Genomic DNA, 18,651 nt, shown 5'->3' with positions numbered 1-18,651 from the left:
TCCTTTCAGCAGGCCTGGGTGCCACCCTTCCTTCCTTCCTTCTGGCCTCAGGCTCGGAAGAAAGCGGGCTTCAGCAGGCTTGCGCGTGCGCACTGGGCAGTGCCGCCCACAGGACTACGCTTCCCAGAAGACCGTGCTCGCCCCATGCACTTTCCCAAAGTTCAGGGCTGCGTTCTGCTGGAGTCGCTTCTATTCCGAGCCAGAGCGCGCTTGCACAGGATTGGCCGACCAGGGAGCCATGAGAAGCCATTTCCGCCAGCCTCGCCTCCCTGCAGCCCGGCACTAGCGTGCTAAGTCACGCCCGCCCTCGGGGCCTGGGGCGCCTGTGCTACGCTGCAGCCTTCGCGGCCGCCGCCAGGGCACGAGCCAAAAGTCTTGTTTCGGGGGGGAGGGACAGTCGGAGGCTTAGCCGGCCAGACGCCGGGACACCGGAGGCGGCGGAACGGCTGTTGCCGGGTCTCGGAGGCTGACGAAAGAGAACAGAGGAAAAGAGCTGCGCTGAGCGCATGCGCAGCCAGACTCTGCCCCACCGGCAGCCCATTAGTAACTTCCGTGGGGCGGGGCTTATTTCCATGACCAATCACTGGGTACGCCTTGTACGTGCAGGCGGGCTCCCGTCCCGCCCCTCCCGGGGCTGCTCAATGGCCGGAGGGTAAAGTAGAAACTTCCTTCTGGGCTCGGTTCCTTCTCAGGTACGGAAGGTTCGTTCCCGGCAGGGAGCAGCGCGGGGTTCCCCAGGCTCGCGGCCCCTTCTCCCTCGCAGCTCGGCCTCGGGACAGCCCCGCCTCCAGGGGAGGAGCAGAAGGGTGATGGCCCCAGCGTGGACCGCCTCCACCCGCCAGGTGAGGGCACTCACTCCTGGCCGGGGCCGGACGGTGTGGGGTGGGGCCAGGTTTGGATGTCCCCCTCTTCCCCCCGAGCTCTGGGCCTCCTGGGCTCCCTGCTGTGCAGACCTCGTCCCGGGAGGCCCCTCCAGGAGTGCCCGGCGCCGTCCCACTCGGGGTTGGCGGACATCTGGGCTTTGGCCCCTTCCTTCCTTCGGGGAAGATCTGAAGTAGGCAGGAATGGATGAGTGTGGGAGGGTGTCGGCCTGGACTCCGGAGGAGGCCCGAGTTTGAATCCTGCCCACCGGGGACAGCTGTGTAACCGGAGGGTTCCGAAAGCCCGAGGAGATAATCCGGGGAAAGCCCTGGGGCTTGTTTTGTCTGCTTACGTCATGGCGGGCGCTTCCCACAATTCCTCCCTTTCCTTTGCCCTCCCCGCCCAGTGATCTCCGGGCTCCAGCCCAGAGCAGGCAGGACTCCCCCATTTTTCCTTCTGGATGGCGTCGATAGGAAGATTTGGGCGCAGACGAAGCTTTTCATGGGGGGGAACCAGCTCAGGGACTTTTCTAGAGTCCTGACTTGTGTCCCGGAATGGCGAATGAATTCGTGGCTCCACCAGACACTTTATCTTTAGCATTCAGGGGTGGTTCGTTTTTATTTAATGTCACAACTTAGGATGGTGTCGGGTCATTTTAAGCACATTCGTTGTTTGCGTTCTTAAAAATGATCTTCACTGGTCTTTCTCTCTTTCCAGCGCTTAACGTTGCCCCTCTAGCTCCCTTCTTCTTTCAAGAGCCACACAGCATAACAAATTATGTCGTTTAAGGAAAAGGAACAGCAAAACCAATTAACGTGGCCCCAGATCCCGGAGGTCTGTGCAGCGTTCCGAAGCTTTGCCGAAGTGGGCTCCCCGCCTCTTCTGGAGAGTGGAGTGGGACTGTCTTCTCATCTCTTCCTTGGAGGCTTCCTGGAGCTTTTCCCTTTGTGGTCGCCTAGTTGTTTCAGTTGTGCTGATTCCTCATGATCCCGTTTGGGGTTTTTTTGGCAAAGAGAGTGCAGTGGTTTGCCATTTCTTTCTGTAGCTCCTTTTACAGATGAGGAAACTGAGGCAAACAGGGCTAAACAATTTGCAAGGGTCACACAGCTAATAATTGTCTGAGGCTGGATTTGAATGTGGGTCTACTCAATTCCTGGCCTGGTATTCTACCACTGCTGCCCGATCAGTTTTGTAGATTGTTCTATTTGCATGGCTGTAATCACTGTATACATTGTGTTCTTGGTTCTGCCAACTTCCCTGCATCAGTTCAAGCTGATCTTCCCATTCTTCTCTTCCTGTTCATAGCCTAGTTGTGTCTTCACTCACCATACAGTTCTGTTTCAGTTGTGTGCCACCGTCTGTCTGCCCATTCCTCCATCACTGGGCATTTTTGCCAGCACCGAAAGTCCTGCTGTGTTCACACCTATGTGCTTCAGAGAATCTCTGGATCAGAGGACATGCATATGTCCTTTCAGTCACCTTAGTTGTATAATTGCAAAATAAAATGGAAAAGCTTTCACTAATGCCCTTTTTAAAGATTCAGTCAGGTCTCTCCCCAACTTTGTCTTGTAATGCAGAAAACAGTCTTTCTGGCTTCCTTTCTGGAATCTCTTCATTGTTGTCATGATGTACAGATTGGCTTTCACCACACATTGGTTCACACACTGTTCATTGTTTAGATCGCCCTATGTTTCTTTTCATTCTTTTGTGCAATAATAGAACTTTTCATCATTTCCAAATCAGTTGCCATCTACTTTGTTTCAAGTTTTTTTGCTACCACAAAAAGCACTGATTTGAATATTTTGGTTTATGGCTGAGCTTGCTGGTTGGTGGGTGTTTTTGAAATCCCAATTTTGGGTACGTCACCCACTCCACCAGAGCACTGAATAGTTAGCCACATTTCTCAGAGAATTCTAAAACATCAAATAGAGTCAGACCAGTTTACTCTTTGCTAACTAACAGTGTATTCATGTTTTCGTTACCTAAGATGACTTTCTTCATGTTCTTCCACAACTTGTCTATTGGAAAATAGGTCTTAGGCGCTTCCCTATAGATTTGTGGAGTATGGTCAGATTTTTTCAGATGTTTGATGCAATGTTTTGTTTTGTTTTTCTCCAGTCCAATCTATATCTTTTCTTCTCATGACTTTTTGCCTTTAGATTACTTACTGTGTTATGTGGTATACGGTGCTGGGCCAAATCTATATCCTACCAAATTGCTAATGGGATAGTAATTTTTGGAAAAACTCATTCTGAAAGGGTCAGTAGATACATAATCTTCTACAGCATAAGAATAGTCATCCTTTACTTTTCAGTTCTGGCTTTCTCATCAGGAAAGAATGATGTTTTCTTAACTTTAAAAAATGATAGAAGATAATTAGAGGAAAACTAGGTAATTAATGTTGAGATTCAAATGAATTCAGCATAATATATTTTATTCTGGCTTCTCATCCTTATTGTGTAGTTTTAAGAAATTTGAGTTTTTGCCTTTTGAAAAGTAAATTGCTTTCTCTTGTCAGATTCCTTGGTTAAGAAATTCTAGGAACTGATAACTACATTTGGGAGTGAATCAATTTAGAGTTTCTATCTGGACGTCCTGTGGATTGGATTCTCTTTATTTGCATTCTGTTAGGTCAATTTGAATACAACAAAGAGATTCTTTGTTTCTTTTTCTGTTTTTTGTCACTTATATAAATAAACTGAGAATATGTGCAATATTCTAAACACATGGATCTTCTGCCTCTGCCCATTCATAGGGTGGACATATTTTCTCTTATCTCTTCAGTGAGGAAGGGAGGGTGTCACATGTACTATTTATAATTAAGAAATATTCACTTGTAGTTGTTTTGTGATTATTTCCACTTAAATTGTTGTAATCATTGTGGATGTTGCCTTCTTAGTTCTACTTTCTTCCCCTTCTGCATCAGTTTGTGGAAGTCTTTCTGTGCTTCTCTGGAATCATCATATTCACCATTTCTGACAGTACAGTCATGTTTTATTACGTCCATTTACCATATTTGGTTTAGCCATTTCCCAACCATTATTCATCTCCTTTGTTTCCTCTGACACCACAAAAAAAAATGCTACTGTGCATTTTTTCTGAGTTCAGTAATCTCCGATTTTATTGCTGAGGTCTACCCTCCTTTCTTTTTTACTTTGATTCTGAAGTCTTATCTGTTTCATCATCTTCCATTGTTCTACCTTTACTACCAAACTCAGAATTCACTGTTTCATCAAGCTAGCTTTCTGATATAATTTCTATTTTGTTGATTTTACTTTTTGTTTTCTTAAAATTTTCATCTAGTGGTCTCAGATTATTATATCTTTGTTTCTTTTCTGAAACTAAATTTTATTTTTTCCAGTCAGCAAAAACTTCTCCCACTCCTACATTTGAGAATGAAAAGAAAACAAAACCTGTTAAAAACTATAGTGAAGCAAACTAATTTCCATATTGGCCATGCCCAAAAGGAAGTATGTGTATATGTATGTATGTATATGTGCATGCAGAGATACATGTCTTGATCTCTTCTCTGAGAGTACTCCTCCTCTTTGTGGGCAGCATGTGGCATCATGACCTGGAATTGTGGTTGGCCTTTGTGTTGACTAGATAATCCAGTCATTCAGCTTCCTTGAATTAGTTTTCTAGGTCGGTTGGTTTTTTTTTTCTGGGAGATACCTTACTTTTTTTTCCATTTATCAAAGTTTTGTCTTTGTCTTAATGTTTCTTTTTGTCTTATGGAGTCATTGACTCCTGTTCAGTTCATTCTAATTTTTAGGGAATTGTTCGCTTGGATAAGGTTTTGTTGTTCTTATGCTGAGCTATTAATTCCCTTTCCAGTTCTTTCTTCCATAGCTCTCATTTCTTTGGCAATTCCCCCCACCCAAGTATTCTCATTTCACTTATTAACATTTTTAAAAAACTTTTTTAATGCTTGCTTTTATCTCTTCCAAAAATTCTAGTTTACCCAAGCTATGTTTTCCTACAAGATTGCTTGTAAATGTTTTAGTCATTCTTATCTTCAGGGTTTGTGTCTTGGTGGAGTTCTTTTTTTCTATTTACTAATAGTTTTAACATACTTACTGAATTCAGAAAATCAGAATTATCTTTAGGACCTCAAGATTCTTCTGGAGAAAAAGCCTAAACTGTTCCTATTGCTACTTTCTTGGGGTATTGAATGTCGAGTTATTCTCTCTTATTCGGGATGTGCAAAATGTCAGTGCTCCCAAAGTGGTCTGATCTACGGCAAAGGCTGATTGTTGAACTTGGAGAGCTGGGAAGCCCTACTGGTCTAGAGGGAGAGTTCCCTTTGGTCTGGGATCCATGCCCTGCTTGTTCTTCAATGGGCTTCTGGTCTAGGCTAGACACTAGAGCTGAGCTCCCTACACCCTGCTGGGAAAGGAGATAGGCCTGGGGGGATGGGAAATTAGACTCCTCTGGTTTTTCAGATTATAATTTTGTTTTTTCCTGCCAGTTACTTCCCTTTTTTTAAACTGAAAAAATCTACTCAGATTCTTGGGATCCTTTTTTTCTTAAGTTACCTTTAAAAAAAAAGTTTTCTGTAAGTCTTATTTGTATTTGTTATTGTGTGATTGGAGGGTGGACACTGGAAAGCTCCTCCCAGGATCTCCATTTTCAGGAGGCACCCAGGGCCTTCACGGCGTTTCCTAGTCAGCTGCTCTTCTTGACTCCAAGATCTCCAGGACTCCTCATTCTGCAAGATGAAACCAACTCCCCCCCTCCCCCCAGACCACTTTCTCCCCTTGGCTGTAGCACTCCTTGATGCTCCCTCTCCTGCCAGCTACCTGACTCTTCAGCCTGTCTTTATGCGCTGTCCCCCGTTAGACTGAGCAGCTTGAGGACGGGCATTCTCTCTGGCCTTTCTTTGAATGCCTAGGACTTTCCACAGTGCCTGGCGTGTGGGAGGTGCTTGATGAATGTTCAGCCTCGAGCCTTTGACCTTTGGTGTAGGACTCAGGCTTGGGCATGCACCAGGCTACAGGAACCCTCCACACGAGAAATCCTCCACAGTTCCCACACACTGACCCCTCTCAGCAGGTACACAGGAGGGAGAGCCTGTGGGGAGTCAAAAGTGTCTTTGGCGTTTCAGGAGTCGGTGACATTCCGGGATGTGGCTGTGGACTTCACCCCAGAGGAGTGGGGGTTCCTGGCCCCATTCCAGAGGGAGCTCTACCGGGAGGTGATGCTGGAGAACTTCTGGAACCTCGTGTGCCTGGGTGAGGCCCGCAGGCTGCTCCTGGGACTCGGGGAGTCCTTCCTCCCTTAGTGGATGCCTGGGAGCGTCACGGGGTGACGACTGAACAGTCGTGTTTGAGCAGAGACTCCAGGTGGCTCATTCTCCCAAGCTGCCTGTCCCCTGGAACGTCTTTGTTGGTATCCCTGGGGCCTGGCAGTTTGAGGGGCTGGCACCTCTCCCACTGCTCGTTCTTAGGCCCAAAAAGAAACGTTGAGGCTCCAGCCGGGGACCTTCGTAGAGCCGGGGCTCAGGATTGGACTCAGGGTGGCTGTCTGTTCGCAGCACTTTCTTATTTTCCATGGATAGGATTTGAAGTTTCCAAACCGGATGTGATCTACCAGTTGGAGCGAGGGGAAGCACCTCAGATCCCAAAGGCGGTCCCAGGAAGCTGCAGTCAAGGTGAGTCCCTTGAGTCCCGGGAAAGCCACAGATCAGGTGACTGAGCACCTTCCAATGCCTTGGGGGTCTCCCCTATCTGTTGGTGGCCTGGCCTCAGATACTTCCTGTCTGCATGACCCTGGATTAGTCTCTTAACCCACACTGTCTAGCCTTCACCCCTCTTCTGCCTCAGCACTGGCACTAAGAAGGTAAGGCTTTAACGCCCTCCCTCTGGCCTCACTTCTGCCCGTTGTGCTCAGAGTGGGCTCCTGGAAGGCCAGACCAAGCCTCCTTCTTCCTTTGTATCCTGAGCCCTTTGACAGGGCCTTTCACATAGAAAACACTTCCTAAATGATTCTCAATGATTGATTGCTTCATTTGGGGCTGATGATAAGAAAGGCAGCAGGTGGGACAGTGGAGACGGAGAAGGGCCGTCTGACAGGGACAGAAGGAGGGGGCCCGGGGCCCCGGCACCTGATCCCTAAGCTGCCAGGCTCAAGAAGAATGGGGACAGACGGAGCAATTCAGTTAATACTAGTATATCATAGAATTCAGAGGAGTGTGAGAAGTCTTGTATTAGCTGAGCAGAATAAAGACAACAGGATTAGGAGGATGATAATACAAATGAAAGTAGCACCAGATATCCTCTCAACTCGGTCAAATGTAAGGACCAATCTTGGGATGAAACATCCTTACCTCTTTGTAGAGAAGGATGAGCTGTTGGAGTAGACACAGGCACTGTGTTGGGGATCTCCTTTAACTGTTTTTCTTTGTTCAATAGAATATGGGAGGGTGAATCATGGGAAATGAGTGCAGTGATAAAACCCCAAAACAAGAATTAAACAAAATCTATGTGAAAGAGTAAAAGGCCTAGAATGTTAGAGGCAGCGAGCAGACATAGTGGATAGAATGCTAGACATGAAGACTGTAAGACTTCAGTTGAAGTCTGCCCTCAGACACTTGCATTGTCCTTTTTCCCTGGCTCCTAAGGCCTGCTACAGGCTTTCTCTAATTTATGTGTTTATTTGTTTGTTTTCCTCTCCCTCCTTTGTGCTTCCTCTGGAGCTTTGGATTTTAGGTCTCAGGTCCATTTTCCATTCCACTCTCTTTCTTTGTTTAAACTCAATTTTGTGACCGTAGGCAAGTCATTTAACCTTTGCCTTTCCCAGTTTCCCAATATGTACGTTGGGGATAATGATAGCACCTATCTCCCAGAATTATTGTTAGGTAAAAAGATAGTTATAAAGCTCTTTGTAAGTGATACCCAGCTATGTTAAGGGAAATAATTTAAAATGATAGGAGTAAAAGAGGTCTAGCGTGACCAGATATGTATTATCCAGCAGTAACTATGAAAACTATCTAGTCCTTTAAACAAGTAGTTCAAAATCAGTGGATTAAATGAGATGTAATCAAGATCTACAAGCAAATGTTAATCTTGCATTTGACAACTTGTATAAATTGCAGCAAGTGGGATCCTATTCAGGATGAACTGCTTGGATCCTTGGAATGCAATTTTGAGAAAAATAAAGCAATCTAACAAGGACCTGTGCTTCCATCAGTGTGATAATTTTTCTCCCATCAATGAAGATGGCATGCTTTGTTTCAAAGTTATCTGAGATACAGAGAGATTAAAATTATCTGGTAACAAAACTAATAAGGGAAAGAGGAGGAATTTGAACCTAATTTGAGTTAAAGCCAAACATCCATTATACTACAGTGCTTCTGTGTGTAAGGATAATTTTATAGTTGTGACTTAAAATATAAATTAATTGGTCGCCATGGGATATCCCAAATACTAAAATACCCAAGTCAGCTGGAACTTACAGTGATTTTTTAATTAATATAGAGAGAAGGAATTAAGGAGAAGAGAGAGGGAGAGGAAGGAGTTAATTTAAACTGCCCCGGCTCAGACTGAGCCAGGCAGGAGTTAAAGGCCTTGGCCAAGGGGGCCTCCCCTGAGCCAAGGGAAAGGGAGTCAGTCTTATTACTGTGATAGAGGCTGGCACTAGAGAAAAAGTGCCAGACTGAAGAGTATGTGAAATTGATCACCTTGATGGGGGAGGGGCCCCAGGGGTGGATTCCTGAGGAGAGAAGACTCTGGTTAGGAGAGCAGTGAGGGTGTGTCTGTCTTGAGACGTTGAAGAGAGAAGGTGGATAAAGACTTTCTCCTGAGGGTTACCCACTTTTCCTGCTGGTGACTGGAAATCTTTCCCCCCAACACTTCCCAATTGAAGGGATTTCTGAAGAAGAACCTGAGCAGACTTTACCTTAGCTCCTGTTGCCCAGGGGTGAGTCTACCTGACTTTTTCTCAGGGGGGCTCAGGCTGTCAAGGTCTGCGTTCCCCCAAACTTGAGGAGGGAGGAAAAGGGTTGAGATAGAGACAGGGACTCCCTTTTCCCACTTTCCTTTTCCCATTCTTCCCTGCCCGTTCCTCTTTTTGTATTATCTGATTGAGTTAACATTAAAGTTATCTGTTCTCCAAGCTGAGTGTGAGTGAACGGAATCAAGGGGAGACCCTTGAGTCTTGAGTAGTGGAGAGGGGACAAGAGGGACAAGAGTGAATTGGGGAGAGCAGCTTTAGCTAAGGAGGGAAGGCAGAAGGGGGAAAGTCTTGGAACCCCCTCTTCTCTCTGAGCCAACCCATTACATCTGCTGTCTCCCTTGAACCCCACTTTGTGGAAAGGGGAGTTCTCCCCCTCTCTCTCATACCAAAAGCCCAAGCGTCCCTTGCGGGGTACGTTCCTTCTCTTTCTGTTTTTTTTTTTAAACATATTGGTTAATGTCTCCAGAACATTGTCTATCATCCCTGCCATTGTATTATAAATGATACAGTAGCCCCAATAAATGTCAATTATTCCTAGCACAGTCGTAGTTGTCTGAGGGACCTTCTCCAGGCCAAGTTCCAGGATCGAACTGGCGCCCAGGCTGCTCACAGGAAGTGATCAGCCAGATCCACCTCTCTGGGGAAAGAGGCCGAAGAGAGGAAGTGATGTGCCCTATGTAGGTGGTTTTACATCACTTTCCTGCGTTTCATCTGTACCAATGGTAGCTTAACTTGGCTTAGAACAGCCCAGGGGTCTGTCAGCTATTTCTGCACATGTCTCTTAAAGGCCATCCTCCTAGATACTTAATCCTTAAGTATGGGTACAGACATTCCTAACCTTGTTAGACTAAGTAGGGTGGAGCAATGTAAAGTACTACAAGACATTCCTGATTCTGTCAAAGAGAGTGTCTTCGTTACAATCAGGAAATAGCTAAATTAAATATTCTAAAGTACGGTCTGAGTAGGATGGAGTAGTTTTAACGTTCACATGTGAAAAAATATGCTTAGAAGATGGTCTTTTTTCCTTGATAGAAAATATGACAAAATTCCATGTTTATGAGGAGGAACAATAATTACTTTTTTTTTTATGTCTTTCAGATTGGGGAGCTGGGCCTGAAACCACAAAGTCAGCTCTAAAGCCAAATATTTTAGTACAAGAATCATTCCAAGAAAGAATCACAGGGAACAGTACCTATATTTCCAAAATAGAAAAGGCCTGGAAATCTGATGCCAAGTTACAGAGGTGGCAGAGCCAGAAGAAACATTTTCAGCAAGTAAAAATCACCCCAAAGAAATCTCATAATAAACTAAAAGTTCAAGAATATAATAAGCTTAGCAGTAGCATCCATTGGGGGCTGAACATTTTTCTACAACAGAGAATATATGTGAGAAAGAGTCTCTGTAAATATGATACACTTAAAAAGTATTTCAGACTATATACAGACTTAAGAAAATATAACAGAATCTGTGCAAAAAAGATATTTTCTAAGTATGATGAATGTGGGAAATCTTTCAGGGATACTTCAGAAATCACTGAAAAACATAGACTGTATATTGGAGAAAAGCATTATCAAGGTAATGAATATGGGAAAAACTTCTACCAGCATATACTGCTTAATCAACCTAATAGAATTTATACAGGAAAGAAATTTTATGAATGTAGTGAATGTGGGAAAGCCTTTCGGTGGAGATCACAGCTTATTAAACATCAGAGAATTCATACTGGAGAGAAACCTTATGAATGCAATGAGTGTGGGAAGGCCTTTCAACAGAGAGTGCAACTTACCCAACATCAGACAGTTCATACTGGAAAGAAACCTTATGAGTGTAATGAATGTGGGAAAGCTTTTCGTTTAAACACAGGACTTATTCATCATCAGACAATTCATACCAGAGAGAAATCTTTTAAATGTAATGAATGTGGGAAAGCCTTCTCTTTAAGTACATATCTTACCCAGCATCAGAGAATTCATACTGGAGAGAAACCTTATAAGTGCAAGATTTGTGGGAAGGCCTTCCGCCTGAGTACAGGACTTACTCAACATAAAACAATTCATACTGGAGAGAAACCTTACAAATGTAATGAATGTGGGAAGGCCTTCCGCTTGAGAACACAGCTTACTGAACATCAGACCATTCATACTGGAGAGAAGCCTTATGAATGTCTTGAGTGTGGGAAGACTTTTCGCCTGAACACAGGACTTACGCAGCATCAGACAATTCATACTGGAGAGAAACCTTATGAGTGCAATGAATGTGGAAAGGCCTTTAGCCAAAGGGCAGATCTTATTCGACATCATAGAATTCATACTGGAGAGAAACCTTACGAGTGTAATGAATGTGGGAAGGCCTTCCGCTTGAGTACACAGCTTACTGAACATCAGACCATTCATACTGGAGAGAAGCCTTATGAATGTATTGAATGTGGGAAAGCTTTCCGTCTGAGCACAGGTCTTACTCAACATCAGATAGTTCATACTGGAGAGAAACCTTATGAATGTAAGGAATGTGGGAAATCCTTCAGTCAGAGGGCAGAACTTACCCGACATCACAGAATTCATACTGGAGAGAAGATTTACAAATGTGATGAATGTGGCAAGGACTTCCGATGGAGCAGAGGACTTACACTACATCAAAAAATTCATAGTGGAGAAAAGCCTTATGAATGCAATGAATGTGGGAAGGCCTTCCCCCTGAGCTCATATCTCACTCAGCACCAGAGAATTCACACTGGAGAGAAATGTTATAAATGTGATGAATGTGGAAAGGCTTTTCCCTTAAGTTCACAACTTACTCAGCACCAGAGAATTCACACTGGAGAGAAACCTTATAAATGTAAAGTTTGTGGGAAAGCCTTCCGCCTGAGCCAAGGACTTACCCAACATCAGACAATTCATACTGGCGAGAAACGGTATGAATGTAATGAATGTGGGAAAACCTTTCGCCAAAGGACAGGACTTACTGAACATCAGACAATTCACACTGGTGAGAAACCATATGAATGTAGTGAATGTAGGAAGGCTTTTCGGCTGAGAGCACAACTTTCCCATCATCAGAAAATTCATACGGGTGAGAGACCTTTTGAATGTAATGAATGTGGGAAGGCCTTTAACCACCGACCAGAACTTAAAAGGCATACCAGAATCCATACTGGAGAAAAACCATATGAGTGTAATGAATGTGGGAATGCCTTTCGCCTTAGTACACACTTAACTCGACATAGGAGAATTCATACTGGTGAGAAACCTTATGAATGTAATGAATGTGTATTGTCATTCCGCTTAAAAACACAGCTTACTCAGCATCAGAAAATTCATACTGGGGGGCAGCTGGGTGGTTCAGTGGCTTGAGAACCAGGCCTAGAGATGGGAGGTCCTAGTGGCCTCAGACACTTGCCTGCTGTGTGACTCTGGGTCACATGACCCCCGTTGCCTAGCCCTTACCACTCTTCTGCCTTGGAACCAATACACAGTATTGATTCCAAGACAGAAGGTATGGGTTTTTGGGAAAAAATAAAAAGAAAATTCATTCTTGAAAGAAACTCTACAAATGCCATGATTAAAGGGAGACCTTCCAAAGCAAACATTACTCGATGTCAGCTCCTGTTGAAGACAGAAATCTAGTGAAATGGTGATCATGGAAGTGTGTCTAGCCAGAGTCCAATCCTAAAAATCAGATCATTTCTATTGGAAAGTCATATGGATGTTATGAACACAAGGGATTTCACCCAACACTAATTCAAAACGAGAGAACTCAGACTAAAGATTCAGCAGGTTCCAGTGTATTTTTCAGAGCTTCTCTCCTAAACCCTTTCCCCTTCTTGCCTACCTTCCACAAACCCCACATGTACTGCATTAGACTTAGTTTATGGCAAATGTTCCAGCATTCATACTGGAGAGAAATCTTCTGAATAGAATCAACATGAAGATTTCAGGGCTATTAATCATTTAACAAAAAGTTTTTATTAATATCTTCTTTCTTATATTACAGTCGTCCCAAATAGTCTTCTTCCTCCTAGGTAGTCCTCTTGTGTAATAAATAGTATTTATTAGAAAGGAAAAAAGTCGGCACAACTATTTAATGCAAAAAAGCACCCCAGTACCTGTGCAGTGTGTAACACGTGCTCATGTGTGCACCCCAAATCCACAAATTGGCTGGATTTTTATCATTTTGCTATATTTCCTTTTAGTGTGTTGGTGTCTCATCCTTTCCATTTATGTCATTTGATTACAGTATATGTTTGTTTTCTTGGTTCAATCAGCCTTGAGAACCCAGACTAAGTTGCACAAATGAGGAGGTGTGTAAATCCATGTGTATTTCCTCACAGCAGCTATTCCTTTTCCTTCTTCCTCAAGTTTTTTGCCTTTTTTAATCTTTATCTTCTACCTTAGAAGGAATATTAGTTATCAGTTCTAAGGCATAAAAGTCATAAGGGATAGGCAATTGGAGTTAAATGACTTACCCAGGATCACACAGCTAGGAAGTGTCTGAGGCTAGATTTTGAGCCCTGACTCTCTTATCTACTGAGCCACCTAGTTGCCCCTTCCAGTAACCTCTTTCCCAGTTCACACATATTGCAGCTGACATAAGATTCTTGGATTTGCCAAGAAAATTGTAACAATCTAGTGCTTGTTCTGATCTCCATACCCCACTCCTCCGAGATTCCTGTAATTATCTGTATTAGAAATAGGACACCCAGGAGATATTTCTAGTAGTAATAAATGAGATACTCTGGAGTGACTAGAGAGATACTAGGGGAAACCTGAGAGTGCCTTGTGGTAATGGAGATAGAGATACTTCTGAGAGATAGAGAAGATACTCTGGGGTTGCCTATTGATCACTACTGATGGCTAATAGATCAAGATATTTCCTACCCTCCAGTCTTCACCTCCCAGTTTTCCACCCACACCCTCCTGCCTCCCTTTCCCTCCCCACTGTTAGTCAGCCACCTTTCTATGTAACTCAAAGGTGAACTGTGAGGTTTAGAGAAGATACTTTTTCCCTCTTTCTCAGGTAAGAGGTTTATTGGGACAAACAGGACAAGGATGGAAATTGAGGTGAGAGGGATAGGGTTATCCCTAATCAATAAGGAGGGTTAGGAGGATTTTGGGAAATGTCAGTCCTGTCATAACTGTGACACAAAAATCTGTCAGGGAGATGGGAGGATAACTGTTTAATCTTTCTTCCTTCAAACTCAAATCTCAAATATACAATCAGTTCTTCACACTCTAAGCCACCAACAAAAGTTAATTTCTTCTTAGCCTGGCTCCAGAAGTCTTCCTCCCCCCCTCACCCCCCCGCCCCTCCAGGGATCCTTCAGCCTAGGACAGAAGCTAACAGGGGGCCAGTTCAGAGCATCTTCCTCCTTCAGCCTGGCTTGACTCTTCAACTGTCTTTCCTGGGAATATTCTATTTGGAATGTTCTTTCTTGATTGACAGCTGAAGTCCTTTGCTTTGTTTTGCATGCATGAAATTTTCTCTTTCTTCATGCCTCTTCCACATATCAAATGTTCTTCCTTCTATTGTAGAGGAAGAAAGATATCCTTGCACCTTGTTAAGGTTAATCCCTTATCTTGTGCCTTTGGTCCCAGACCCTCTTGCCAACTCCCAGACCTCCACCCAGTAATGATATTCTCTCATGCATTTTCAGGTTATCCCTTCCAATTCTGCCTTTCCTAGCTGCCTACAATTAAATTCTTCCCTTCTGTTATGTTCAGCACATGCACATTTCCCAGTCAATTGCCAAATCTTGCTGTTTTTGACTGAAATATTCCATAGGACCTCCTTAATTCAGCTTCTTATCGCCTAGTCTGTTGCAGCAAGCCTCCTCTCTGGTATCCCTGCCTGAAGTAAATAAATGAAGAATGTATTAAGCAGTAGCCATACTCCAACCACAATGCTAAGTATTGGCAATACAAATACAAGCCATAGTTCCTGCCTCCATGACCTCTTATTTCATTGGAAACAGAAATCAGAGATGGCAATTTGGAGCCCAAGAGACCAATAGCAGACACAGCTTTTCTAAGGATAGTAGCATTGGCTTGGTTACTATCTACAACGAGAGCTTGATATTGGAGAAGAGCATGGCCAGTGGCATGTAGATGGCCACAGGAAGAGGCCTAGTGGGCCTGGTGCCTGGTAAGGTAAGGCTGAGTGGTGGTGTTCAGCTGTGTCCTACTCTTCATGGACTGTCGCACACGAGGCCCTTCTGTCCTCTACTTCCTTTGGTTTATCCAGGTTCTTTTCCATGATACGATCTACCCATCTTATCCCCAGCCATTCCTTTCTCCTTTATCATTCAGTCTTTCCCAATATCAAGATCTTTTCCAGTGAGTCCTGTCTTCTACCTAGACCAAAGTATTTCAGCGTCAGTATTTGTCCTTCCAGAAGAGTCTGAATTTCCTTTAGTATTGCCTTTTGATCTTGCTGCCCGAAGAGCCAATGGTGACAAAGGAGACCGTCTCCAGACCATCCCTGATGGCAATTTTCATAAAGCCACACTTGTGCATGCCTGCCAGAGACCTGCACTACCCCCTAATTTAATCACTGAAAAAATCGAAGCCATTCGCCTAGATGTCAAACTCAAATACAAATGAATCTCTGCCCACACATTGATTTAGCAACCAGAAATGAGTGTGTTCTGGTGTATTTTGATGTTTTGTTCAGCCTTTCCCAGTTATAGTTGTATCTCATTTGGTTGCCCTCTGACTTCAGTTTCCCTTTTTTCTACATCTGTCATCACCCCCCCCACACACACACACACACACTTTTTCTAGGGTCGAAGGAAGAGGTGGCCCTTTTTGCCAAGACTCGCCCTTCTGGAGATACCCGAAATCTCATCCCTTTTTTTTTTTTCCAAACCTTTACCTTCTTAGAATCAATACTGTGTGTTAATTCAACTCAGAAGGGTGCTAAGGGCTAAGCAGTGGGGGTTAAGGGACCTGCCCAGAGTCACACAGCTAGGAAGTGTCAGACCAGATTTGAACCTGGTGCCTCCTATCTCTAGATTGACCCTAAATCCACCCAGTCACCAGGCTGCCCCCTTTTACTTCTAATGGATGAAACCCAATATCATCCTGCCTTTCTAATCAATTTCTCTTTATTTACTGGTGCTTTTCCCGATGGGTATAACTATGCCCCAATCTCACCCATGTCTGCCCATCATAATCCTGTATTTTTCCATCCCCCATCTTGTAAAGCATTTGCTCTCTGGGTTGATACCTCATTGTTGAACTGAAACTTTTCTTTGAGGTTCCTGCTGCGCTCCTGATCATCAAACCTAATGACCTGCTCTCAGTCTTCAACACATCTGCAGCACTAACTTGCTCTGTTCACTCCCTTTTCCTCTGAGATACTCTCTGCTCTCCAATCTTTGTGCTTCCACCCTCCTGGCTGTCCTACTTTCTGACCCTCCATCTTTCTTGCTGGATCTTTATTCACGTTGTGCCCACTTAATAGGGTTTCCCCTATTCCCTACACTCACCGAGTGATCTTGCCAGCTCCTGTGTACTCGGTAATCTATGCAGATGATTCTCAGATCTCCATCTCCAACCCTTGCCTCCACCTGGAGCTCCACTTCCACACTACCAACGACCTGTTGAGCACTTAAGCTGGATGCCTTGCCGACATCTTGGACTGAACACATCCAGAACGGAAGCCATGTCCCCCCACATTGCCCCTCTTGCAAACTTCGCTATGCCTGGCGAGGGCACCACCAGCCTTTAGTCATCCAAGTTTGCCGTCCCAGCAAGAACTCTTCATTTCGCGTGAATCCTCTCCCCCTCATGGCAAATCTTGTCTTTTCTTCCCTCTTTTCATTCACACAACCACCACCAGAGTTGAGCCGCCCATCACCACTGCCTTCTCATTGGTCCGCCTGTCTCGTCTCCACTCCAACCCAAAGGATTTTTAAAAAAGTTTATTATTACAAACGTGACACACATGAACATTTCCATACATGAGAATAAAAGAGATTTCATATAAAACTGTGAATCTATGTTGTACAGCTTTTAGAGTAACTAATAAATCTAAGTAGATAAACTCCAAAGCCCTTCTCTGTGTTTCACTCTATAAACTTGTTGTGTTTTTCCTTCTCTGCCTTGACAATGGCTGTGCCCATCCCCAAAATAGCTCTCTTGTTCGAGGGACACCTCTGTTAGGAGGAGCTTCCTCGTCCCGCCAAAGAGCCGCCACTCGGGTCATTTTCCATCTGCTCTCATTGCTTTGTGCATTAGAGTATGAGGGCAGGAAGTGGCCACCGTCCACTGCTCACCCTCCCGATCCTGCGGTAGTTTTAGAACTCGGCTGAACACCAGGCATTTCTTGATTCTCTGCGTACTCTGAGCGAGCAGGACGCCCCGATGGGGAAGGCAGCCCACGTGGAGGCCCGAGGGAGCAGTGATTCACTCTCCTTTCTCAGGGTCACAGCACCTTTGCAGATGTTTCTGTGCTGGTGGGCACACAGGTGGCTTCTGCCGTGCAGCTCCATCAGCCAGGAATGGGGCCTCTGGGCTGCACCTAAGACTGGCAGAGAACTCCAAGGAAGAGCAGCTGCCTCATCTCCCATCGGATTCTTAGCATTAGGTCTAGCTGATGCCGGAAAGGAAAGATCGGAGGAGCAGGTCCACCCCTTCGGCAAACGCATCGAATCCCACGTCCCGAGGCGGCGAGAGGCCTTTTTCTCAGACACACAAGCCAGAGTAGCCCCCAAAGCCCCGCAGCAGACTGGCACCAAGAACGATCCACATGAAAGGGCAAATCTAAGCGTGTTCCGTGCCAGGCAGTTAACATTTAGCAAGTGCCTACTATGTGCCAGGCATGGTGCTAAGTACTAGAAATAGCAAGAACTCGCAGACTATTGGGAGAGACAGCCCACAAACTCCTGGATATTCAGATGAGCTAAACTTGTGGTGTATATGGAGAAAATCAATAGATGGAAACAGTTTGGTGGCTCAGTGGTGTGAATCCTGAGATTTCTCAGACTCTACCTTGGAACATTATCTTAAGGTTACGGTTAAGGCTAGTCCCCATTTAAACAAGAATCTGGAGATTCTCGGACTCCTCTAGAAACCCAAACAAACAAGGGGCCAGAGTCCACCCCAGAGAGCCTCCTGCTGCTCCCCTGCCCAGCTTGGCTGTGGCCTTCCGCCCGATAAGGAAGTGGCGCTTTCCTCCCCGGCTTCCTGCTTCCAAGGCCCTTCAGGAGACCCGACACATGGGAAAAACATCTCTCAAGTCCACTTCAGTCATTCCCCTCACGATGACTCCTTGTCACCCCACGTGGGGTTTTCTCGGCAGAGACAGTGCAGGGGACTGCCGATTCCTTCTCCAGACCATTTACAGATGCGGAAACTGAGGTAAGCAGGGTGAAGTGTGGGGAAGTGTCTGAGGCCAGAAGGGAACCAGGGAAGATCCGGAGTACAGGCCCAGCGCTCTCCCCACTTACCAATGGTCCTTCAATGGGTGGCATCACTGCCAGGGATGTTCTTCTGCCTCAGTCTCCATTGAGGTCCCAGTCTGGGGCCTTTTCCAATCTTTCCCCGCCATTTTCGTTCAGCCTCCACGCGCTCAGCTCCCACCTCGGTCAGTGAGTCTCCAGGTGGCCTGGCTGTCCCCAGTGGCACCCTCATATCGTGGGGGTTTAAATTATTAATAAATATTGTAGTTTATAAAGTTTGATAATAACGAAATCAAAAGAACTTCCGGAATTCAGCCGGGTCACAGGTCAGAGAGGAAGAGGAGGCGGAGGCGGGACTAGGGGGCGTCTGGGGGATGCCGGCCAAAGGCTCACAATCTCCATTCATACAACATCCAATATGGGGCCGGGCTGGCGGT

At 45.1% G+C, this 18,651-nt stretch overlaps 1 protein-coding gene across 4 annotated transcripts; it reads left to right on the top strand.

Annotated features, from left to right (window-relative positions):
• Positions 1-222: 222 nt before the first annotated feature.
• On the top strand, positions 223-16,864 carry LOC100015925 (zinc finger protein 420-like). 4 transcript variants are annotated; one of them, XM_007490143.3, is made up of 4 exons: positions 223-842; positions 5,969-6,095; positions 6,422-6,514; positions 9,916-16,864. In XM_007490143.3, the coding sequence occupies exons 1-4, from the start codon at positions 810-812 to the stop codon at positions 12,165-12,167; spliced, it is 2,505 nt and encodes an 834-aa protein (XP_007490205.1). In that variant the 5' UTR covers positions 223-809; the 3' UTR covers positions 12,168-16,864. The 4 variants fall into 4 exon arrangements, with proteins under 4 accessions (XP_007490205.1, XP_007490206.1, XP_056676218.1 ...); XM_007490144.3 differs by having other exon boundaries at positions 224-692; XM_056820240.1 differs by lacking the exon at positions 223-842 and having other exon boundaries at positions 853-6,095; positions 9,916-12,054; positions 14,637-16,864.
• The last annotated feature ends 1,787 nt before the right edge of the window (positions 16,865-18,651 follow it).

The sequence above is a fragment of the Monodelphis domestica genome, chromosome 3 (assembly GCF_027887165.1).
Source record: "Monodelphis domestica isolate mMonDom1 chromosome 3, mMonDom1.pri, whole genome shotgun sequence".
Classification (NCBI taxonomy): domain Eukaryota; kingdom Metazoa; phylum Chordata; class Mammalia; order Didelphimorphia; family Didelphidae; genus Monodelphis; species Monodelphis domestica.
This window is presented reverse-complemented; position numbering and strand designations above follow the sequence as displayed.